The sequence below is a fragment of the Diabrotica virgifera genome, chromosome 6 (assembly GCF_917563875.1).
Source record: "Diabrotica virgifera virgifera chromosome 6, PGI_DIABVI_V3a".
NCBI classification, from domain to species: Eukaryota; Metazoa; Arthropoda; class Insecta; order Coleoptera; family Chrysomelidae; genus Diabrotica; species Diabrotica virgifera.
In genome coordinates this window covers 162,503,931-162,530,963 of record NC_065448.1, presented here as the reverse complement: position 1 = coordinate 162,530,963, position 27,033 = coordinate 162,503,931, and the positions used below count along the sequence as shown (strand labels likewise).

Below are 27,033 nucleotides of genomic sequence, written 5' to 3'. Positions count from 1 at the left end.
GAAAGCTATAGACACCAACAGCTATAGACAAAATTGGAAAATATTGGAAATTTTGGATTCGGCACAAGAAACACAAGGGGAGAAAAACTTATGGAATTCCTGGAACAAGAAAACATGTATGTTATGAATACCTTCTACAAAAAGAAACCTAACAGAAAGTAGACGCTATAATTTTGAGCCTTACCACCTTTATAGTGAGCCTAGTTTTGGTAGATCTATCAAAATAAACAGGTTGCGGTGGCTAGGCCACTTAGAGAGAATGAATGAGGTGGAGCCGTCGAAACACATTTATAGCCACTAATAGCCAGAGACCGGATGGAGTGAGAAGACGCAGGCTAGATCACGATTTAAAGACCAGGTGGAAGACGACTTGCGAGTGTTAGGAGTGCGAAATTGGAAAACCAAGGTGAAGGATCAGAAGGAATGACCCACCATGGTTGTAGAGCCAATGATGATGATGAAGAATATCAAGAAAAGGTCATTACTTGTGAATATTATTTACTGGAATCTAAAAATATAAGGTATAAAACGTATAAAAGTACAAAATTACCTATTCTACACTACTTATCAACCATCTTTAAGCACTTTAAAAAGATATTCAAGTTCTAACACCGTATCCTCAGGCAAGTCCGTACAATGCACTGCGTTTTTGAATTTGTCACAACCAAATTGTGCTCTTAAAGAATTAGGGCGGATTTGTTTAGCTATATCGGTATCAGCTGGCCCGGCAAACTTCCTAAACTCATCGTGAACGTTCATTTCACTGTTTTTGCCCGATATTTCCAGAACAACACATGGACCATCCAGAAAACTTAACAGCAGGGCGTGATAATCGCTGACCACTCCTTTATATACCTCCAGAAATTCATCAGCGTTAGCACTAGTCAAATACAGCATTTGAGCACCAGTGATTTTAAAATGAGAATTGGATATTGTTGAAATTATATGTCCAAGTTTTCCTTCCTGGATCGCATGTGGCTTTATAACGCAACATGTACTATTTTGCAACTTGACCGTGGGTGATGGCGTTACACCGTTAGTAGAAAAGAAGAAATCTGATTCTGACATTCCTTCTTCGACTGTGTAGGCACCGTGAAAGCCGTTCGTAGCTCTGCTGTCGTGACCGTGTACTGCTCTAAGACTTTGAGGTGCTACTTTTCTAGCCTCTACAGGATCTACTGGTCCCATTACCTTCTGCCATCGCTCTACAGCATTTTCTCCTATCAGTTCCAAAGCAACAATTGGTCCGGAAACTATGTTTTCTAAAATAAATGGCAGAACTGTGTCTCCCTTCATTCTGTCGTAAAAATATAAAGCCTCTTTCCTACTTAGATGGCACATTTTTATTTTCGATATATGTAGCTCGTTCTCCTGGATTATATTAATAACTTCTCCCAGTTTGTCAATCACTGTCGGTTTTAAAATCCCCAACGTCTTTTCTCTTAACTTTGATACATACTTCTGCGTGCGACAGTCAGCATAGCCGGTTATTTTGATCTGTCTGCTATAAATTCGCACAGTGTTTCCGACAAACATGTCTTCCATGCGCAGATCGTCGAGCCTGGTGCGCTTCAAATACATTTTTTTGGCTTCCTTGTCGAATATTTCGATAGTATTGTCATATGGGTAGTAACTAATGATGAATTTCTTTTGGTAGGAGGAATCGTAATCGTACCATTCGCCAAGGAAAACCAGCTTGTCGTTGTAGTCATAGTTCTGTTGTGCCATTTTGCTGAAAAAATCAGTCATTATAAGTATTTAGAAAAAATTTAAAATTATTGATATATAAATAAAGACAGAGTTGTCAAATAAATCGTGCTTTTGACATATCTATTACTTCTTCTTTTTGTTTTTGGTCTCGCTGCAAGGCGATTACCAGCACGATTTATAGGCGATCTTGATTTAAGTCTGGCTCTGAGCCATACCAAAATCGCTGACTATGTTCTTGTAAGAAGCTTTTGATGAGGTGTGATATAATTAAATGAGATTAATTGGGTCAGGTTAAGTATGATTAAAACATAAATTAAATGACAAATAGCAACATATAACACGAATACATATAAACAGTTGAGCCTTGCAATTTGTAAGCTTATTTTGTTAATTGCTAGAAAACTCATTGCAGTGTATAAGCTTATTTGGTTAATTGCAAGAAAACGCATAATTACATTGACTGATTCTTCCGTTAAGGAACTTAGAACATTGTATGTAGAGTGTTTTGAAGTTGATGGAAATGAATTTTCTGTATATATCAAAATTAGGAATCACATTAATCGGGCATTCAAAAAAGATTTGGTTTAGATCCACGAGACGACCACATTCACAAAAAGGATTATCTTTTATATTCATTTTATACAGATGTTGTTTTGTGAAACAATGGCCTGTGCGCATTCTAATGATGGTGGTATTGTGTCTTTTATTTCTATATGGACAATTTGAATACCAAGGTTTTGTGGGAAAGAAGTCTTGAATTATTTTGTATTGCGAAGTCTTCTTCTGGACTAAAGTTTTCCATTTTCTTGGTACTCTTTTGTAATTTTTCCTCTGATGACTGATAGGGTATCCTGGGAATCCAGTTGTACTTCCATTGGTACATTCAGGTCTCTTCCTATTTTTGCCAGTATGTTAGCCTTGGTGTTACCAAATATATTAGAGTGTCCAGGTATCCAGGAAAGGATAATTTTGGTGCCATTCTCATTGGCTGAGGATATAAGTTTCTTTGTTTTTAGGGCCCTTATATCTGCTGAAGCAGATATGTTACATGTTTTAATATTGGTTATTGCATTGAGCGAATCAGAAAATATTATAGCTTTCTTTAGATGTTTTGTAGTTGCTATTTCCACCGCTTGATGTATTGCTATACTCTCTGCTTTGCTTATGCTTAGAGCTCCAGGAAGTCTTGAGGAGAAATTATATTCAATACTCGGGATGCATATCCCAAAACCTACCCTTTCTTTGTTTTTTGAGGCATCAGTATATATAAAGGTATGGTCTTTTCCATATTGTTCAGTAGTCGTAAGGAATTTTTCTTTAATCATCGGGTCATATTTTTTGATATTACAATTTAGACTTGGAAGTGGATTCATTAGTGTATCATAGTCCAATTCATAGCATAGAAAATTTGCGCTTTTGTATATTTTTTTAAAATATGGAAAAAATGTGCTAATGCCGAAACCAAGTATGGTACATTATGCCTTGTATAAAAATTAGGTTCGTTTATGAGTCTTTTACGTATTTCAATTAGGAGTAAGATTATGGGATGATTCTCAATAGTGATGATTTTACTTAAAAATTTAGGGGCTAACAATTTTACTTATACCGAAAGTATTACTGGAGCCCCACATAATGCTATGTGCATTAAAATCTCCAACTAAGATAAATGGTTCCGGAAGTTGGTTAATTAGGCTTGTAATTTCCAGAGCAGTTAGGGTGTGATGTGGAGGAATATATACGTTACAAATTACAATTTTATTTGGACACCAGGCAGTTAAGGCGACGGCTTCTAGAGTTGTTGTTAAGTGGAATTCTTGGTGGAATATGTATGTAGAAATAAATATAGAGCTACCACCACTAGCTCGTGCATGTGATGTTCGTATAAAGTGGTAGGAAGCATAATTTTTAAGGTATGGATTATGGTTACTAGTAAAATCGGTTTCTTACAAACAAATGATATCGGGTGAAGTATCAAAAACAAGCAGTTGGAGATTTTCTAGATGAGGGTAAAAACCATAACAATTCCATTGAATTAAACTGAATGGGATGTATTAAAAGGGGAGATTTGTGAGTGCTGCGACCTTTGAGACCGATCGGAAAGGTACTCATCGTCAGATAGTTCGCATGATGAACTTGCGGTTTCAGAGGTTTCTAGTTCTAGTTGTTTTTTGATCTTTTTAGTTAAACGGGTAAATCGGTTTTTTTGCGGTTCTATCTGAAAGGGTTGGGTATATAGCATGTAGGTTTAAAAGTATACGTTTTACATCATCCGTGAGCTTTTTCGCTTCCGAATAAGGATCAGGATGTCCGAAAGTATTTTCAAGGAAGAAAACGAAATTGTCTATGGGTATCTTAAAGGTTTGTGGATTTTGTTTGTATGCTTCTTGGATTCTTCTCTTGGTGGTTTCGGTTAATACTGATTCTGTTTGAATATCCGCTTTGTGCTTTTTTTCTTTGCTTTGGGAACTTTTTCGGGGGAAGCTGATACAGGGGGAGGCATCTCTAACGATGGTTGAGCTTCTTTCTCAGAAATTTCAGGGCTTGTTAGTTCACTGTGAGTTTCTATTTCAGAGTGGCCTCGTTTTTGAGAAACTTGTGTTATGGAGATTTGGTCTGATTGTGTAGTGTCGGTGTTGGAGTCTTCATTTTCAGTTTGTGAATCTTTGGCAGTATGTGTAGAGGGACATGAAATTTCTAAAGATAAATTAGGGCTTGATGGAATATATTCGGTTGGAATTGATTGTCAGTTGGAGGATTTGGGCAGTTGGAGGCTATTATGTCCTGTTTGTTTACAGATAAAACAATGTACTTTATCTGTAGAAACGAAGATTCTGTGTTCATAATTTTCGAAGGAAATAAGTACTGATGTTTGTAATTCAAAATTTTCGGTGGTAGGGTAAACATAAACTTGGCGTCTGAAACTTAATACATGTGAATATTTGTCCCCCGGTATGCCTGCTCTTAAACAGAATAAAGGAGATGCGATGCGAAGTCCAAGATTTTTAATGCTATTTTCAACTAAGTCATGTGGTATGAACGGTGGAACGTTAGATATAATTATTCTTTTAGCAGTAGAAATAAATCTTCACATATTTAAAGAAACATTTCCTATCTATATTAAGGGATGTGAATCAATGAGCTGGTCGACAAGTTTAGAACTAGAAAGATAGATATAAATGCGATTGTTTGATATCCTAGATGCAAAGGAGACTTGCTTAGGACCTATAATATCACCTATAACTTTAACGTAATCATGCAATTTCAGGTTGTCTTCGGCATGCATCACAATGGCATCATGTTTCCTTGGAACTGTTGGCCGCGGAATAGATTTCGCTACTGATACATAGGATTGGTTTGATGTTTGATGTTTGAGACTGAGGCATATTGACTGTTGGTGTATTTGCTATGCCACTGCTCATGTAGTCAAAAGCAATTGCGTTTTTAGCTTGAAATTATAATTTAGCTTCTATGTGTTATATTAAAGATTCATATGGCAAAGGCTTTTCATCCATTTTAAAATAAAAATTGATTAAATCTTGTTTAAATTTTTCTTTTGTGTTTTTAACAGTAAAAACAAACAACAAAACCTCAACTAATATTGAGTGAATTATACATACATCAATTTGTAGATGAAGGTTTACTAATGGCACAGTTTTTGTACAACGTATTTAAAAGCACGACAAAATACAGAACAATGTTACTCGTTCAACACCTCGTTGTGGAATGATATAGAAGTATTTAAATTTAAAACAAACGTAAAACCTATTTTTGGATGGGGAAAAAGGATTTATTGCGCGATTCTCATCGCGACCCTCATCGTTTCGACGAAATAAATTTTTGAAGTGAAAACTTCTTTAGGGACGTTGTGCACTTTTCGGATGGAGAAAAAGTATTAAATTAGCGTCCGTCATCGCTTCGGAGAAATAAATTTTTGAAGTGAAAACTTCTTTAGGGACGTTGTGCACTTTTTGGATGGGGAAAAAGTATTAAAGCGACCGTCATCGCTTCGACGGCAAAATAAATTTTTGAAGTGAAAACTTCTTTAGGGACGTTGTGCACTTTTTCAATGGGGAAAAAGTATTAAATTAGCGACCGTAATCGCTTCGACGAAATAAATTTTTGAAGTGAAAACTTCTTTAGGGACGTTGTGCAGTTTCTGGATGGGGAAAAAGTATTAAATTAGCGACCGCCATCGCTTCGACGGCGAAATAAATTTTTGAAGTGAAAACTCCTTTAGGGACGTTGTGCACTTTTCGGATGGGGAAAAAGTATTAAATTAGGGACCGTCATCGCTTCGGAGAAATAAATTTTTGAAGTGATAACTTCTTTAGGGACCTTGTGCACTTTTTTAATGGGAAAAAAGTATTAAATTAGCGACCGTCATCGCTTCGGCGAAATAAATTTTTGAAGTGAAAACTTCTTTAGGGACGTTGTGCACTTTTTGGATGGGGAAAAAGTATTAAATTAGCGACCGTCGTCGCTTCGAAGAAATACATTTTTGAAGTGATAACTTCTTTAGCGACCTTGTGCACTTTTTGATGGGAAAAAAGTATTAAATTAGCGACCGTCATCGCTTCGACGAAATACATTTTTAAAGTGAAAACTTCTTTAGGGACGTTGTGCACTTTTTGGATGGGGAAAAAGTATTAAATAGCGACCGTCATCGCTTCGACGAAATAAATTTTTGAAATGAAACTTCTTTAGGGACGTTGTGCACTTTTTGGATGGGGAAAAGAAATTAAATTAGAGACCGTCATCGCTTCGGCGAAATAAATTTTTGAAGTGAAAACTTCTTTAGGGATGTTGTGCACTTTTTGGATGGGGAAAAGAAATTAAATTAGAGACCGTCATCGCTTCGGCGAAATAAATTTTTGAAGTGAAAACTTCTTTAGGGACGTTGTGCACTTTTTGGATGGGGAAAAAGTATTAAATTAGCGACCATCATCGCTTCGAAGAAATACATTTTTGAAGTGATAACTTCTTTAGGGACCTTGTGCACTTTTTGGATGGGAAAAAGTATTAAATTAGCGACCGTCATCTCTTCGGCGAAACAATTTTTTGAAGTAAAAACTTCTTTAGGGACGTTGTGCACTTTTTGGATGGGTTTAAAGTATTAAATTAGCGAATGCCATCGCTACTATCATCGCTTCAACTAAATAAATTTTTGAAGTGAAAACTTCTTTAGGGACGTTGTGCACTTTTTGGATGGGGAAAAAGTATTAAATTAGCGACCATCATCGCCTCGAAGAAATACATTTTTGAAGTGATAACTTCTTTAGGGACCTTGTGCACTTTTTGGATGGGAAAAAGTATTAAATTAGCGAAAGTCATATCTTCAGCGAAACAGTTTTTTTAAGTAAAAACTTCTTTAGGGACGTTGTGCACTTTTTGATGGGTTTAAAGTATTAAATTAGCGAATGTCATCGCTACTATCATCGCTTCAACTAAATAAATTTTTGAAGTGAAAACTTCTTTAGGGACGTTGTGCACTTTTTGGATGGGGAAAAAGTATTAAATTAGCGACCGTCATCGCTTCAGCGAAATAAATTTCTAAAGTGAAAACTTCTTTAGGGACGTTGTGCACTTTTTGGATGGGGTAAATGTAATAAATTAGCGAATGTCATCGCTTCGACGAAATAAATTTTTGAAATGAAAACTTCTTTAGGGACGTTGTGCACTTTTTGGATGGCGAAAAAGTATTAAATTAGCGACCTTCATCGCTTCGGTGAAATAAATTTTTGAAGTGAAAACTTCTTTAGGGACGTTGTGCACTTTTTGGGTGGGGAAAAAGTATTAAATTAGCGAATGTCATCGCTTCCACGAAATAAATTTTTGAAATGAATACTTCTTTAGGGACGTTGTGCACTTTTTGGATGGGGAAAAAGTATTAAATTAGCGACGTTCATCGCTTCGAAGAAATACATTTTTGAAGTGATAACTTCTTTACGGACCTTGTGCACTTTTTGGATGGGAAAAAAGTATTAAATTAGCAACCGTCATCGCTTCGGCAAAATAAATTTTTAAAGTGGAAACTTCTTTACGGATGCTGTGCACTTTTTATATGGGAAAAAAGTATTGAATTTGCGACCGTCATCACCTCGCCCAAATAAAGTTTGTACGTATATATTTACATATATTATGTGTATGTATACATAAATAGCATAGGACGTACGCATCGCGTATAATATTATAGTATAATATGTATAGTATAGGTATATCACTTCTTTTTGGATTGGGAAAAGCATTGATCTCGTAATTGATATACTATAAGAAGTTTTCACTGCTGTCGGCACTTCCATGGGTGCCCTAAATTTTTTTAAAATTTTTAAACTTTTTAAATTAATGACTATTAATTCTCACTAACTCAAATAAGCTAGGTTCCTAATAAGATACTGTTTTCCTAATTTTCCGATTTTTTTTTTTTTCATAATAATATAAACTTGACCTTAGAACATTATACCAATTGATGTTTTTGGAGACATTTTTTGTATTTTAGTTATAATTTTTTAATGTATTTTTTAACTAGTAAGTTTTTAACAACTAAAACTATTGTATCTGATATTGCTTTAGGTACATCTATATATTACTTCACAATCGTTAGAGCTGAAGAAGTGCAAAAGTACTGCACGAAACATTTTCTATTAAAAAATTTAAATATCCCCTTGACTGATAACGTCAATTATTGTAGTGAGATTTTATCCTCACTTACATTGTATATTTAAATTGAAACAGTCGCACTTACAAGTCTGTTTAAATTAGTAAGTATACAGGGTGCGTCATTAAGAATTGTCCATATAGTAATTGGGGAAACCTTAGCACAAAATACGAAGATTTAACCTAAAATACTTAAATAAAATATTTCTCCCTAGAATTTCCCTACCCAGATACAGAGTATTTTATTACAAATATTTTAAAATGATTTTAGCCCATTGTTTTAACACCTTCCAATATTTTTTGTTCAAACTTGACAAACAGTTTACACATGTTAGGATACTTCAACTAGTGTTAAAAAAAAGTTTTCCGCTCTTACCAGAGGCGTGCTGTAGGGATATATACTTCCTTTTCCCCCCTTTCTCCTCACAATCTACGCCACTGTCGTAACAACCATTTCAGCATGTTTTTTTATTCTTCGTTACTTTTTACGTAATATCATCCTTTTGTCTCAATGCGATAGAGTAAGTAGTTTTCAAGTTATTTGCATTTAAAAGTAGTGGATTCAATAAGATTATGTATTTTAAACACATAATCTTATTGAATGTTGTTTAAAATAAATAATAATCTTATTGAATCCACTATCTTTAAACGCAAATAACTTGAAAACTACTTATAGTCCAAGTAATGAATCTTAAAATAGAACAAAACCTCTCAATTTTTACAGATTTGCTTGAAAATTTGAGAATAAGTAGTGGCTAGTCCAAGGATCAAAATATATATGATGCCGAAAGACGCTTTTATCATGGGGGTTGCTACCAGCCCATCTCGCGAGTGAAAATTTTTTATTATATTTTGACCGCAAAAGTTGGTAAAAACATTCTTTCTAAGCAAGAAACGTTCTATACATTTTTTTAAATAAAATTAATAGTTTTCGATTTATTCGCTATCGAAAGTGTTAGTTTTATATCGAAAAAATCAATATTTTTAATAAGTTCTGAAGCTATTTTCTTGTAGCATTTTTGCAATTAACTAGTTTTTAATAAGTTTTCGGCTAATAACTCCAAAAGTTTTCCTTTTATCAAAACAACTGTACGTAACAAAAATGTACCTTTTGAAAAAATAAACAAAACCGTTTTTTAAATTTTCTTTAAGACCAATAGTAATCGAGCTATACTTTATTATATGTTAGCTCTTCTTCGTCAAATGCTAAATATTGTAGTTTCAAAGTCAAAAGAAGGGAAAACTATGCATTTTTCGAGGATAAATTGTTCAAACTAATTTAAAGCATTTGAAAATATCTATCTCCCGAAATAAAAAAAAGTCTCTAGCTCAAAAATTAAGTGACTTAAAATGAAAAGAATGTCAGTCGGTTGATCGGAAGCAACCCCCTAATCACCAGCCTAATTAAAATTAGTCATTGACATTGACCTTATTTGGTCTTCTTTATTTATGTATTATTAATAGGTTCTAGAAGTTTGACCAGCTTAGAATGATTAGTTTAAAAAAAATGGAGTAAAAAGCGAATAAGGAATTTTTGTAGTTTGGAAAAAATGGCATTTTCTTCAGAATAGAAAGATTAGCATCAGAGATACGAAAAAATGTTTAAATATAAAATTGTAGCTTATTTAATTCCCAAGAACCTGGTTTGCAAATTTTTTCTACGGCAAAAATTGAGTGAGCTCTTGACAATTAAATCTTGTAATAACATGCAAAAACCACCTTTACCAACCCTTTTAAAGTCACCTCTTTTTGCGACTGAGGACTTTAAAAAGATTTAATATTAATAGGCTTATAGATCTCATAAAAACCTACAAAATTCTTTTTTACTAAACTTTCTAAGATAAAAAGTAAAAAAGTTACGGTTAAAAAATCAATTTATTTATCTGAAAAAAAAAAGGAGAAATCCAATTGGAAGCATAATAATGTAAGTTGGCGGTGTTTTTAGTCATTAGCCTTATTCATTCTTCTTTATTTATGTATTATTAATAGATTCTAGAAGTTTGTCGCTAGAAGCGAATAACGAATTTTTGTAGTTTGATAAAAAATGCCATTTTCTTCAGAATAGAAAGATTATCATCAGAGATACGAAAAAATGTTTAAATATGAAATTGTAGGTTATTTAATTCCCAAGAAGTTGTAACTAGTAAATGAGTATAGCGAAAAACATTGATTTTTTCGATATCAAACTAACACTTTCGATAGCGAATAAATCGAAAACTATTAATTTTATCCAAAAAATGCATAGAACACTTTTTGCTTAGAATGAACGTTTTTATCAACTTTTGCGGTCAAAATATAATAAAAAATTTCCACCCCCAGTATGGGGTGGGAATCACCCCCATGGTAAAAGCGGCATTATATAGATTTTGATCCTTGGACTATCCACTACTTATTCTCAAATTATCAAGCAAATCGATCCATTCTGTAAAAGTTGCGAGATGAAAAGCTTCGGTTCCTGGACTATTGCTCTATCGCATTGAGACACAAGGATGATATTTACGTAAAAAGTAACGAAGTATACAAAAATACATGCTGAAATAATTATTACGACAGTGGCGTAGATTGTGAGGGGGAAAGGGGGAAAAGGAAGTATATATCCCTACAGCACGCCTCTGGTAACAGCAAAAACTCTCTTTTAACACTATGAAGTATAATATAAGTTTTAATTATAGTTAAAGTATCCTACCATGTGTACCTAAACTGTTTGTCAAGTTTGAACAAAAAATATTGGAAGGTGTTAAACAATGGACTAAAATCATTTTAGAATATTTGTAATAAAACACTCTGTATCTGGGTAGGGAGGAATATTTTATTAAAGTGTTTTAGGTTAAATCTTCGTATTTTGTGCTAAGGTTTCTCCCATTACTATATGGACAATTCTTAATGAAACACCCTGTATAAAGTAAAATAAATATTTAAATTCATCATCGTGCTTTGTCACCTTTATCTCTTCCAATCTGATACTTATTAACCAATAATATAAAAATTCATAATTCGATATATTCTTCATTGTATTATAATGCCCAATTTAAATCCAGCCATGATAATATTTCGTCAAAGATAAACACCTGCCGACAAAAAGAGCTCAATTATCAAAATTTAAAAGTCTTGTTATAAAAACAGCTTCAAGAAGATTATAAAAGTAAACAATATTTTATTAGATATCGATATTTTTTGTTTTTGGCAAATAATTCCGCATTTCACAATAAAACACTGAAAAACGTTTGTTTTCTATACTTCCACAAAATTTATTACAACTACATATGTTATTACTACAGCTGTTTCAGCCGAAACATTTCGGCTGAAACAGCTGTAGTAATAACATAGTTGTAATAAATTTTGTGTAAGTATAGAAAACAAACGTTTTTCAGTGTTTTATTGTGAGATAAAATGAACTTCCATCAAGTAACGGTCGAATCCATCAATTAATTCCGCATTTAGTATAAATCAATAATGTTAATACTTTTCCGCAAAGATAAAAGTTAGAATAAGCTTACTGTTGCAGTGAAGTTAAACATCGACCAAAACGTGAAATAGCTATTTGTATAACAAGGAAGGAAAGTGCTACTTTTCCTCCTGAGAATGAAGTTTACTGCCCGACGCGTAGCGGAGGGCAGTAATCATTCAAGGGAGGAAAAGGCACTTTACTCCCATGTTATAGATATGGTTTTTCCACCTTCCTCAAATTATTAACAAATCATTGTTCATTTTTACTTAATTTATTTATGTAACTAACCAACAAAATGTATTAAAACTAAAACTAACAAGTAGGTACAATATAATTTTCAACTGTCAAATATAAGTCAAATTATTAATGTAAACATTGTTAAATCAAAATAACAATATACTGTTTTTTACCATCCTGGAAAATACAAATAAATGTAGGGGAAACTGGGTAACAGTGAGACATGGGTAACAGTGAGACACTTGAAATATCTTCCCTCCTTTTCGCCATGTGTAGATATCATTACTTGTGAGTGCTTGCTGTATTCAAAGTTACTAATTTCTAATATTATGTTCGGTGGCCGTGCAGTTTCAGTTTAGGATTTATCGTGATTGAGTGTGTTTATTGGGCACTAAGTAAAATAATATAGGTGCTTTGAGAATTTTTTATAAAAACATGTTAATTATTAGGATTTTTCTAGTATTACCATGGCATTGTCTGTAGATTAGTACACAAGATGTCGTAGTTTAGCAAAGCAAACTAAGTTTTATAATAATAAAAATAATATTTTTTAAATTTTATGGCAAATGGGTAACAGTGAGACGGGGTACATTGAGACATGTCTCACTGTTACCCAAATGTTATAAAAAAATTACATTTTGTTATTTTTTTTAATTTCTAGTAAAAGACATCAAGATGAGATCGCCAAGGCCAGTTTGTTATAGTCATACTAAACGGCAAAATTCATTTTTCTCATTCGAGAAAAATTTCAATTTAATAAATTTACATTAATTTTCAATCACTATTTTTTAATTAATAAGTACTTTGTAACTTTTGTTTTTTTATATTTCCTTGTCATATAAATACATATTTTGCAACTTAAATTTTTTTGTGTATTATTTCATATAAATATTATACTGTCTCACTGTTACCCATGCGTGGGTAACAGTGAGACAAATGACAACTTGACCTTATGTGTCGAGTACAAGCTAAACAAACCGATCCATTTTCAAATTCGATTTTTTCTTGTGTAATGAACACATGTGAGAGTACAATCCTGAAAAAATTTTGTTTATACATGTCATAGTAGTGGACTTATGGTTAAATGAAAAAAAGTGTCTCACTGTTACCCAGTTTCCCCTACATGTAAATGTTTTATAAATAAACGCTAAAATGTATAGATACTTACGTAATAAAAAATAGATTTTGTACAGGGCGTCAATAAGTTATATTTCATGAATGAAATACCATGACGTCACTTTTAACTTTTCCTCCCTAGGGAGGAAAAATATTTTCCTCTCTAGGGAGGAAAAGTACAACTTTGCTCCCTAAAATCAGGTCCGGAAAAGTAAACTTTCGGTAGAGGTAGGTGAAAAAAGCTTTTACACCTACAAGATCTCTCCTACATGTAACATGTAATTGTTAGACCAAACTGAAGACCTTCAAGTCTTTAACAAAGTCAAGTATTAAATCAAAAATGAATAACCATTTTCAATTTCGTTGCAACACGAAACTACAGCCGCATCATTATTCCAGTTCAATCAGAGAGTGCAGCAAGCACCTGTACCGGTTTCGAAACTTATTAGTCTCTCATCAGGAGTCACATATGCTGCTCTCTGGCAAAACTAGGACAAACCGCGGCGTACAGTCACGGACTGCAACGAACGAAATGGCAGGGATGCCCTCGCGACAACTGCTAAGCAAAAGACTAAGTCTTCAATCTAATAGCACATAAAACAACACCAAAAAATGTTGTTTCACATCCTACCAGACTGAAAACAATGGGAACCTTCTCTGGTAACACCTCCAAGGCTTCTACAATTTGCAAGCCATAACGGATGCTGGGACTAAGGAAGATGAGAGAATTTTACAATTTATAATTCACGTCCCATCTGCTCAGCGTGGTAAAGTTCCAACGAGAATGGTTCCCTTCGTACTCCAATCAGAGTAAACATATAAATCAAAAATGAATAACTATTTTCAATTTCGTTGCAACACGAAATTACAGCCGCATCATTAGTCTCAGCATCCGTTATGGCTTGCAAATTGTAGAAGCCTCGGAGGTGTTACCAGAGAAGGTTCCCATTGTTTTCAGTATGGTAGGATGTGAAACAACATTTTTTGGTGTTGTTTTATGTGCTATTAGATTGAAGACTTAGTCTTTTGCTAGCAGTTGCCGCGAGGGCATCCCTGTCATTTCGTTCGTTGCAGTCCGTGACTGCACACCGGGGTTTATCATAGTTTTGTCAGAGAGAGCAGCATATGTGCCTCCTGATGAGAGACTAATAAGTTTCGAAACCGGTAGAGGTGCTTGCTGCACTCTCTGATTGAACTGGAATAATGATGCGGCTGTAGTTTCGTATTGCAACGAAATTGAAAATGGTTATTCATTTTTGATGCATATGTTTACTCTGATTGGAGTACGAAGGGAACCATTCTCGTTGGAACTTTACCGCGCTGAGCAGATGGGACGTGAATTATAAATTGTAAAATTCCCTCAACTTCCTTAGTCTCAGCATCCGTTATGGCTTGCAAATTGTAGAAGCCTCGGAGGTGTTACCAGAGAAGGTTCCCATTGTTTTCAGTATGGTAGGATGTGAAACAACACTTGTTGGTGTTGTTTTATGTGCTATTAGATTGAAGACTTAGTTTTTTGCTAGCAGTTGCCGCGAGGACATCCCTGCCATTTCGTTCGTTGCAGTCCGTGACTGTACACCGGGGTTTATCATAGTTTTGTCAGAGAGAGCAGCATATGTGCCTCCTGATGAGAGACTAAAAAGTTTCGAAACCGGTAGAGGTGCTTGCTGCACTCTCTGATTGAACTGGAATAATGATGCGGCTGTAGTTTCGTGTTGTTGCAACGAAATTGAAAATTGTTTATATGTTTAATTTGATTTATATGTTTACTCTGATTGGAGTACGAAGGGAACCATTCTCGTTGGAACTTTACCGCGCTGAGCAGATGGGACGTGAATTATAAATTGTAAAAGTCCCTCATCTTCCTTAGTGTCAGCATCCGTTATGGCTTGTAGAAGCCTCGGAGGTGTTACCAGAGAAGGTTCCCATTGTTTTCAGTCTGGTAGGATGTGAAACAACATTTTTTGTGTTGTTTTACGTGCTATTAGATTGAAGACTTAGTCTTTTTTAAGTATTAAAGTTAACACTATGGACTCAATATAGGTACACGTAAAGAAGTTAAAGCTAATGGTAGTAACAATAAAAAGATAACATAAGGTCAACAGTGACACATTACAACTACTTCGGCACCATAATAAATGGAAGAATGGACCAACAACCAGGAGATAAGATCACGTATCGGAAAAGCTAGATCCATCTTCAATCAGATAGGGTCTTCTTCAAGAGCCACAACCTCTCTCTTGGTATCAAAGTAAAAATGCTGCGATGCTACGACTTCTTTGTCCTTTTTTATGGTGTTGAATCATGGATCTTGAACGACGATATATGCAGAAGATTGCATTTGAGATGTGGCTATGCAGAGGCGTGCGGTCCATGGAAGCGGGGGAAGCACCGCTTCCCTATACTTCCATATAAGAAAATACATATATTATTAATTATTATTTAATTATCAACAATGTTTCCCTAATCTAAGTAATAGGCATTGAAACATTATTAAAATTTGATCGCATACGAACGGTCTCAAGTAAGCACACAATTCAACGATTCAGTCCGGTCCTGACGGAAGCGCATCTCAAAATCGCTGCTTGTCATGCATTTGTCCCGTTCAAAAATTGGTCAGGGTTTAATAACCTCACTCGCTAGTCATGTTCCTTTCACGCGAATTTTGATACGCCTGGAAGCGCTCGTCCGACCGCTTCCGATTCGAAAACGAGATGCGGAGTCTGTTACTGCTGCTATAAGGGGTAGGTATTTAGGTACAAATGGCTCGATTTCAATTTTTTGCTTAATATTTTTACTAATATTTTATTTGACATTTTGAGATTTTCCTTTTACTGATATTTTATAGTACCTACGACATTTTACAGACGAAGTCAAGTGACATTGCATTTTTATAAGACAATTTGATGACATGATGATTTAAAAAATGAGTTGTTTAAAAATATTTGGGATAACGCTGAAAATATGGGCTTCGAACCTAAAAGAAAAATAATGATGATTGATATTGTCGGCGAAAGAGAGACCTATCGACGATTATACATCGAAATTTTTGATAATGTTTTACAACAAATGAATTATCACTTTGAAAATTTTAAAGAAATAAAATATGTAGAATTATGTAATTTTAATATGTCTAATTATAATTCATTAAAATCTCCCACAGAGGTATGTACCTATTTAATTCAGTACGACTAAATTATGATTTTTTTTTGATAATATAGCTTTGCATTCTCAGTTAAATGTCATTTATAAAACACCTGAAATTAGTGATAAAGAAATACTTAGGAATCGGTTGAATTTTTTGAATACTACTGGTTTAAATCAGTCTCTGTGTGAAGTGGGCAAGTTGTGTGAATTAAGTAGTAGGTACTAACTATCCCAGATACAAGTGCATCAGTTGAACGAAGTTTTTCAGTATTAAAAGGCATCAAAAGTTTTACAATAAATTTTACAAGTGAAGACAGACTTTCCAAGTTAGCCCTATTATCCATTGAAAAAGAGTGCATTTATTAAACAATTATCAAAAAATCCAAAATTTTACGACGATGTTATCGACAAAAAATTTGCATTGGTTGATAAGAGAATAGGACTCAAGTATAAGTAAATAAGTGTCATATTGTTGAAAGTTGTGTGTTATGGAAGGTGATTCGAAATCGCAATATAAAAACAATTTTGAATAGAACTCTTCGTTTTAAGTTTAAAGAAACCAAGCTTGGAACAGGGACTCGACCCTGAGCAAGCAGTACAGATCGATGATAAGTCACTAGATATACGATATACTAAGTCACTAGAGTCACTAACCTGCATTGATCGGGATAGGATTTCGTTTGTGAGTCCTTGTATCCAGGACTCCCACATAATAAGCACTTTGCTGATGGAGAGCCCATATAGCGCATCAGAGTGCTATCGGAGGGGAAGTGGATAGTATGAAGCATTGGGGCGGGATGGAGTGACGCCCGCTTATAAGAGTAAATCCTCCTTGCCTCAATGAATTTGTATCACCCGAATCTCATTCTCAAGGCGTGTGCATGTCTCTCAGACTGGGTTAAACACTATACCTAATTTTTTGTAGTTCTTGTTTTTAGTCGATATAAGTTAACAGGTAATACATTAGGTATACACCTATTAAGAAGGTATATGTTTTGATCTCGACCCTCGTAAGAAAATATTTGTTAAACTCTTATTGAATCGCTTCCTCTTCCGAAAATGTCACCGCACGCCACTGGGCTATAGAATACTACTTAAGGTCGCGGGAATGATCGAGCCGCAGTTCTGAATTCCTCAGAGACAAACCTGTTTAATGATTTGCGTGCCGCAGGGAGCTGGTTGACAAATGACAGATATCTATATCGTTAAAATATGTCCCCTTTAGTTTAAAACTTGATTTGTTTCAGCATTTTCACAAAATGCAATGAGTATTGCCAAATATTTGTGAATGACCAACTCTGTATAATATCAACAAACGCGACCTGGCGTCATATCAAAAAACCCTCATGTGCACAGTGGTGTCATGGCAAAATTAGCAGTGCGGGAACGCAGTGCCGGAACGCACTGCTAATTTTTGTTTACAAAACCTAAATTCTCTATTATTTTTTTTTCTTTTCTTAACCAGTGCGGGAACGGCGTTCCCACACGATGACACCACTGCATGTGCATTACACAAGGTGTATGAAAAGAAGCGGGAAGGTCGAATATTTCGCGAAATGAACATCGGATCGAAAAACTGAAAGACGCATGTTCAATACCTACTAGAGTGGGATGGGGTAACTTTGAAATCTTAAATAAGAATCCCCATTATTTATTGCAAATTTGGATTCCTAATAAAAAAATTAGTAACTTTTATAAGTATAATTTTTTCTCATAGTTGATAGATGGCGCTATAATCAGAACAAACTATAGTCATACCATTGGCAAATTAGAAACAATCTAATATCTCGAGAAATACACTTACAAATGAAAAACCAAAAAACACCTATTTAATATGTTTCAAAAATCTATCGAATGTCACTAAACACACCCTCACACTCCCACTCCTTTTTGGTGGGGCGGGGGACAACTTTGAAATTTTAAATGGAAAACCACCTGTTTCATTGCAGATTAGGATTCTGCGTAAAAAGTAAACAAGTTTTATCTGAACTTTTGTTCGAATCGTGATAGATGGCGCTGTAATCACAGACATTACAGATCCGAAGTCCAAACTAGTTTTTATGGTACTGAATACAGTTTTTATGAATTTTTTTTAGAATCAGAATCTACAATAAAAAATTAATTTAAAGTTACCCCACACCCCACACCGAGTAGGTAGGGTGGGGATCATGTTTAGAGGCATTCGATAGATTTTTGAAAAATATTGAACATCTGTTTTTCATTTTTTATTTAGAAGTGTATTTCTCGAGATATTAGACCGTTTATACCGTTATCAATTAGTAATTTGAAAAAATGTCTCGAATAAAAGTTACTAATTTTTGCAATGCAACCCAAATCCTATTTAAGATTTTAAACTTGCCTCTCACCTCACCTCTAGGGTGTGGAGTGGGGAGTCGTGTTTGGTGTCATGGTGTCATTAGATAGATTTTTGAAAAATATGGAACACGCGTTTTTCAGTTTTTCAATCCGATCTTTGTTTCGCGAAATATTCGACCGTCGTGCTACTTTTCATAGACCCTATACATCGAATACAAAGCAATCGAAAATAATTATTCATACTTAAATTATTATGTATACAGGGTGTTTGGTAAAGAATGGGCGATTAGCTTAACCTTAGATACCTGAGCTTAAAATAGGTCGATTTAAGCTAACTTAATAGTAGGAAAGTTCATAATAACCAAAATACAGGGTGTCAAAGTTAAACTTTTATTTTATTTATTCTTGATTATTTTCTGACAGGCGTGGGATATCAACACGAAATTTGGTGTGAAATCTAAATTCGCCACCAAAAAAGATGTATTACCCAGAGGGCGCCACATACGTCTTTCAGCGCTCATTTAATAGGTTCAATTTTTTTATCCCCCACTCTACATACTTTTTAAATCAAAATTTTGATTCTCTTAATAGTTTTACTTAAAAAAGTTATATTACATTCATCTCGCTAAACTCAACTGTTTTCGAGATAAATGCATTTTAAATCTGCGATGCAACATAATTGTTTGCATAATATCATTGTAGTTATACCTCAAAAATAAACTTGAAACCATAATAATTGTACCAGTTCTCAAATTATGTTGCCTCGCAGATTTAGAATGCGTTTATCTCGAAAACAGTTGAGTTTAACGAAATAAATGTAGTATACCTTTTTTAAGTAAAATTATTAATAGAGTAAAATTTTTGATTCAACAAGTATGTAGAGTGAATAATGAAAAAAATTGAACATATTACATGAGCGCTGAAAGGCGTATGTGGCGCCCTCTGGGTAATACATCATTTTTGGTGGCGAATTTAGATTTCTCATCCCACAAAACCCCCGCTTACCAAATTTCGTGTTATTATCTCGTGCCTGTTAAGAAATATTCAAGAATAAATAAAATAAAAGTTTAACTTTGACACCTTGTATTTCGGCTATTATACTATTATCAACTTTTGTACAAAGGTAAGTTAGCTTAAATCGACTTATTTTAACCTCAGAAATCTAAGGTTAAGCTATGGCCCATTCTTTACAAAAACACCCTGTATATGTATTTTATGCCAGTCTGTGCAAGTGGCTAAAATCCCAAAAGCGTTTTTTTTTCATTTAGGACTACTCGGATTATAATTATGTATTCCTTTTCGATAGCTCTTTATAATAAACAGTAATAATCACATTGCTGAGACAAAGTCAAATATAATAGTCAACCAAACCTTACCTTGTTGCCATTTTCTACAGTACGATCACACTCTTACAATATAAAAAATTAATGAAAGGTCAATCTTTTGTATTTACCATGGTAACGATTGTAGTAACTATAAATGTAGCTTATTGATTGCTTTTAACGGTTGGAAAAGGTACCACATATTCTCATGTTCACTCGCCGTATAATGATGATTTGGTATGCATTTAAATGAAATTATAATGGGTCGACAATATCGATGAAACGAAAAAAATTAGGATAAGATAAATATAAGACCGTCTAAGAGTTTAATAAGTCTAATACAGTGTAAGTCTATGTGTAGGTACATGTTCTTATTTAATAAAAATTATTCTTGTCCAGATTTGCTCAAAATCATCATAATATCAAAGCAATGAAAAAATATCAAACCTTCATAACGCAAAATTCGAATTAATTTGAATACTACACACACTTTATTTAAAGGCTATAGCGGGATAAGATGGTTAAATCTGCACTCGGCTGGATTCTTACTTGGGATTTGGCAATCGAAAGTACATATTTAAAACCACCCTAACCAAATTTTTAGCTCCCCATGTAAACCCAAGTGACCCCTATAGTATAAAAATTTTTTGACCGATCCGTTGCTTTAAAAAATCTAAAAAAAAATGTGAATATATACTGTTATGCCCAAAAACATACTGATTTTTTTAGACTTTTTGGATCAAAATTGAGTTCAGCATAAATTTTGAATTTTTCAAAATTTTTTTAGGTTATGTAAGTAATTTTTGGCTAGCTGCGAAATAATTATTTTTAGTGTATTTTTTTCCATTCTTTTGAATGGCTGGAACATATTTGCCATTTTCACGCCGGAAATTCCTCAAAATTCGAAAAAAAAACCCATTTTTGGTGTTCCTCCCGTCATATTTTTAGAGTTTACTGAGCGATCCTTTGCTTTAAAAAATCTGAAAAAAATTATAAACATACATTGTTATGCCCAAAAACGTGCTGATTTTTTTGAGATTTTTTAGATTAAAATTGAGGCTAGAAAAAAAATTTGAATTTTTAAAAAGAAATTTTTTGTTAGGTATGTAAGTCATTTTTCGCAAACATTGAAATAATTATATTTTCGTGTGATTTTTTTTTTCGTTCGTTTTAATGGCAGGGTTAGATTTGTCATTTTCTCTCCGGAACTTCCTCACAATTCGAAAAAAAAACACTTATTTGGTGTCTCCCCTTCCCCATATTTTAGCACATAAACTGCATGTCAATTAATTGCATGTCAATAAATAACGATTTCTCGTATCCCGTTTATTATTTCTAATAATTCTAATAACATGATCAGGTTTGCCATTTTCATACTAAAACATGCTCAAAATACAACAAACGCTATTTTTTTGACATTATCTCTCATATTTTAAGCATACCTATAATCTCGTTTATACGTGACCCTTTTTACTTGTTTAGTCTAGTTTATACATGATACTTTTTATTCCAAAATATTTTGGTAGAATATATTTTTCAAATGAGTTTGACTATTTACAAAAATCGGAAACTTTTATTTCATTTTTAATTCGAAAACAGATAAAACAAGATTATTTGATAACCCAGTTCGGAATTTAAATAGACATAATAAGTATTAAGTACATCATTTGTCAAATAACTGTCAAAGTGTGGACACGAATTTTTATTCTCCGCAGTTTAATAGTTTGATTTTAACGATACAAACGAGCAGTTCTCGGTGTATTGTGTGTTATTGTGTTAATTAGTGTTCCTTTTGTTAATTTTCTTTATTGTTTATAATAGGTAGGTTAGGTAAGTGATTAAAAAAATATATAATGGATGAGACCTCGGGTGGCACTTCGCCACCCGAAAATAAGGACGCAGAGGAGGATAGGTATGTAAATAATTTTATAGATTTAAATAATAGATATAGAACTGAGGATAAAGGTCCATATTTTGTATATATTGAGAGTACTGATAAGCATTTGGGAAGAATTTTCCCAATCCGGATTGGTCACGTTTTGTTGACTGACAATTATATAAAATCCGATGTTCTTGATATCAAATCGATTGGTCTTAATCGCGTTAAAGTTATTTTTAAGTCTTATGAAAAAGCTAATTATCTAGTTAATAATAAAATTATGTCTAATAATAACTTAGTAGCGTATATACCCAAATTTTTTACACACAAGAAGGGTGTGTTGAGGAATATTGACACATACTTTTCTGAGGAATATTTAAAAAATGCCATAATATCTAATAAAGAGGTGGTTCAAGTTCAACGCATGAAACGAAAGGTAACAGATAAAGACGGTAATATTTCATATGTAAACAGACAAATGGTTATTGTTCAATTTGTAGGAAATGAACTTCCTCAAAATATAACAATTAATTTATGCAATTTCTCTGTAGAACCATATATATTCCCCGTTGTTCAATGTTTTAATTGCCTGCGATATGGGCATTCTGCCAAGCAATGTAAAACCAAATCTTCTCACTGTCGAAACTGTTCTAGCCTAAATCATACGTCAGACTCTTCTTGCGAAAAATTCTGCATTTATTGTCAAAATAATGAACACTGCTCTACATCCAGAGATTGTCCAGTATATAAGAAACAAAAAAATATCAAACAACTCATGGCCAGGGAAAATATTACATTTAAAGAAGCTGAAAGATTGCATGATAATCCATCTTATGCCAAGATTTCTACAAATAATAGATTTTCAGTTCTTAATAATTCCACTAATTTTCCCTCTCTGCCACTCCCCAGTACGTCCCTAACTCCAAATTCTAGCTTTTTGCTACGTAAACCCATTGTTCGAAATACTTCACCCAAAAGACAAGTGCAAAAACGTAAGCCATCTGCTCCGGAGTCTCCACCTATTTCTCCGTCTCTGCCTACTTCTTCCCATTTTCAATCAAAAAAAAACAAATCTTCACATAATCCCATCATACCAAATCCTCACAGAGATGACTTTATCCAATATAAGGAAAAACTAACAAGTCAGATAATAACCGTAGTTAAACAAGTAGTTAATTCAGATTCATCCGAAACAAATTACAATTTAGAAGAAAATATTAGAAATATGATCTCCTCTATATTAAGTCCTTCAAATCTAATTCCAGAAATCGATATTGAATCTTGTTCTGATGATTCAATCCACTAATAAGATAAGTACACCCAATAGTAAAAACATTAAAGTTATCCAATGGAATATTCGTTCTTTCTCTAAAAACCATCCAAGTTTATTAAATTTTTTACACAATAATCCTGTAGATATTATAGCTTTATCAGAAACCTTCAAAAAACCAAACCATTCTTTTAAACTAAAAGGGTATAAGATTATCCGACAGGATCGTGCAAATGGCTTTGGCGGTGTTGCCATTGCAGTTCGCCAAGACATTAAATTTATAAATTTTCCTATTACTTTTGCATATAAAAAAGATTTAGAACTTTGCGCAGTTAAATTTCCGTCCTTAAATATCATATTAGTATCGGTGTATAAACCACCTAAATTAAATGTTTCTAAATCAGATTGGTCAAATATCTTTCGGCAATTTAATTCTCCTGTTATCTTCTGTGGCGATTTTAACAGCCATCATACACTTTGGGGATCTCATATTAATAAAGCTTGTGGTAATCAATTAGTAGAAGCCTTAGATGACAATAACTATGTTGTTCTCAATAATGGTAAACCAACTAGAATTTCTCGTCCAGAAGAGCTACCTTCGGCGGTAGACGTTACATTTTGCTCTGCTAGTTTGGCTAGTGATTGTTGTGTATGGGATGTCGTACCAGATGCGTTAGGTTCAGATCATTGCTTAATCAAATTTGAAATTATTAGGGATAGAGTTATAATAAATAAAAATCCAGCATCTAAATGGAATGATAAATTAGCTGATTGGTCTGCATACTCCACTATACTGGAAAATTCGTTAATTAGTACAAACCAAAATCTAAACTCCAATCTACTAAGCTTCTCTATTTTTATGGAAAAGGTCTCAGAGGCAGCATCCGCAACTATTCCCCTAAAAAGAGCAAGACAACAAGTAACTCAACGTCCAATATGGTGGGATACCGAATGCTATGATATGTTTCGTCGCAGAAAAGAAGCCCTGAACCAGTATAAACGTGTCTCAAACTATACAAACTATTGTCAATATCAAAATGTAGCTAGTCAAACTAAATTACTATTTTCTAAAAAAGCTCGAGATAGCTGGATATCTTTCATAAGCAATATTAATAAAAACACGCACCCTACTAAAATTTGGCAATTTATAAAAAAAATATCAAACAAAGACTCAACGGGATCGGGCAGTATATCAGCTGATATGGTGAACGATTTTTTTGAGTTTTTTATTCCCAAATTTGCATCAAATAAAATCGACTTCAGTAAATTTAATAGTAATGTAGCATGCAATGAATCATTTTATATACCTATCAGTTTGGAGGAATTACGATTAGCAATCAAACAATCTAAAAGTACAGCACCGGGTTTTGATAGCATTACATATAAAATGATTGAATACTTGCCTGAAATTGCTAAAGGAATTCTTTTAAATATTTTTAATAGTTGGTGGTTGCAAGGATTATATGACCAAAGTTTAAAAAAAACTGTAATTTGCTTACTTGCTAAACCCAACAAAAATTTAAGTCTACCTAACTCTTACAGACCAATTTCATTAATATCATGCATTACAAAAACATTTGAGAGAATTATCAAATTAAGAATGGAATTGCATTTTGAAAGTAATTGTTTATTACCTATTAATCAGTTTGGATATCGCAGAGGCAAAGGCACCTCTGAAGCATTAGCTCAATTAGTTTCCGACATTCAGAATGCACTTTCCGTTAATCTTATAACGGCATGCTTGTTTTTAGATATTAAAGGGGCTTATGATACTCTGGATATTGATATTTTAACTGTTCAGCTCATAAAATACGGTCTAAATTATAAATTCGCACAAAGAATCACAGATTTGTATAGGGACAGAGAAGTTTTCATTCGAGATTCAGAAAATCACATTTACGGCCCTCGATTATTATCAGTCGGAATTCCGCAAGGTTCAGTCCTAAGTCCAGTACTTTTTAATATCTATACTGCAGAATTACATGACATGTTAAATGAAACAAATAATACAATTAAAATTATTCAGTATGCAGACGATTTCTGTATATACAGCAGCCGTAAATCATATAATGAGTGTTTATGCGATTTGGATCTGATAATGCAATGTGTAAAAAGATGGTCTATGGCTTTTAATTTCACGTTATCCCCTGAAAAATCTAGCATCACCTTTTTCACTAGACATAGGTTAAGTTCCCCTACCAGTATAAATTTAAGTAATGTTGATATTAATGTATCCTCTCACCATAAGTATCTGGGCGTGGTTTTGGACAAAAAACTAACCTGGACACTCCATGTGAATCACATTATCAACAAATGCGAAAAAGGTTTAAACATGCTTCGTTGCATATGTAAAGCTAGATGGGGTGCCGACCCAAAGATAGCATTAATGTTCTATAAATCGTATATTCGGTCAATCATTGATTATGGATGCTTTTTATATGGTTCATCGTCAAAATCTAATTTATCAAAAATCGATCATATTCAGTATAAGGCAATACGTATATGTATTAGTGCGTTTAAGTCAACGCCATGTGCTGCAATTCTAGCAGAAGCGCAGGAACCTCCTCTAAACCTTAGAAGAGAATTCTTGTCTAATAAGTTTCTATTAAAGACCAGGACTTTAGACTCACATAAATTATTAAGTAAAATTAACAGTCTCACTGAATATAACTTAACAAATTCTTATTGGAGAATTAAAACTTCTCCCCCTCTTACAGATGCTTATCTAGAAACTAACAACTTTAACATTAACACTAAACAAATATTACCCATATATAACCTTTCTATTGAGGAAATCGCAATCTTTCCAAAGATCATAAAACCTACATATAGAAACCTACCATGCCAAAACAATAAAATTATAAAATTAATCTTATCTGAATTTTCTAATTATAAATACATCTATACAGATGGTTCGAAAACATGTAATAGTGTAGGTAGTGCTTATTATGTTTCTAATATAAAAAGTGGTAATTCTTTTAGACTACCTAAATGTACATCTATCTTCACTGCCGAACTTTATGCTATTGAAAGAGCCCTAACTTACGCGGTTGAACAGAACTTTGGAGACACGGTTATACTATCAGATTCTTTATCTGCTCTTGAGGCAATATCACAACCAATAACCAAAAAACACAACAATGAGTTGTTATGCCATATTAGAAAGACAATCGCTCGATTTAAAAATAAGAGTAGTGACTTGGTCTTTATCTGGGTAAAAGGACATGCTGGAATCAAAGAAAATGAGATAGTGGATGAAATGGCAAAGAATTCGGCAACTTTAAATGAAATAGTAGATTTAACAATCTCCAGCGATTACATTCCAGAATTGCATAAAAAATTAAGAAAGAAATGGGAAACTATTTGGCTTAAGTTTGTACAAACTTCGAGGAATCCATACACTTACATATACCCACAACTTCCGCAAAATATCCCACACATATTTGATTATCACGTTACTCGGTTTTATTCCACATCCCTAAGTCGCTTAAGATTAAACCATGGCAATTTTCCTGCACATTTAGCTAAAATAGGAATGCGTATCAACTCTCTCTGTTCATGTGATAACTACTCTACTGCAGATTTAAATCATATAATCTTTAATTGTGAACTTAATAAAAACCATACGAAAGCACTAATTGCTAGACTTCAGGAGCGGAATGTAAGTTTACCGCTGAATATTTCACATCTACTAAGCTTCAATACCAAAACTATTAATGATATTATCATACAATTTCTTAAAGATTCTAAAATAAAAATTTAATATGACATCTTCAATCTTCAACTTTCAAATATCTGTGGCAAAAAGTTTATCTAATGCCATCCCCTCTTTGTGAACACACACAAGTATTAAGTATAACCAATGTTTGTGTACTAAAATCACAATGAAGATGCACTAGAAATAACCAAATCAAGACACGTTGAATGTTACGAG

The 27,033-nt window shown here is 33.6% G+C and overlaps 1 protein-coding gene across 3 annotated transcripts in view; it reads right to left on the bottom strand.

Moving 5' to 3' along the window:
• Positions 1–481: 481 nt before the first annotated feature.
• Positions 482–27,033, bottom strand: part of LOC114328378 (nucleoside diphosphate kinase 7) — an 87,397-nt gene continuing 60,845 nt past the window's right edge. The window contains exons 1-2 of one of the 3 annotated variants that reach the window (XM_028277215.2): positions 20,005–20,158; positions 482–1,732 (exon numbers count right to left, since the gene is read on the bottom strand). In XM_028277215.2, coding sequence (XP_028133016.1) covers positions 568–1,732; positions 20,005–20,015 — 1,176 coding nt within the window. In that variant the 5' untranslated portion in view covers positions 20,016–20,158 and the 3' untranslated portion in view covers positions 482–567. Of the gene's footprint in view, positions 1,733–5,327; positions 5,425–20,004; positions 20,159–27,033 lie in introns of those variants that run through there. The other 2 variants (XM_028277216.2, XM_050653347.1) reach the window with 2 other exon arrangements.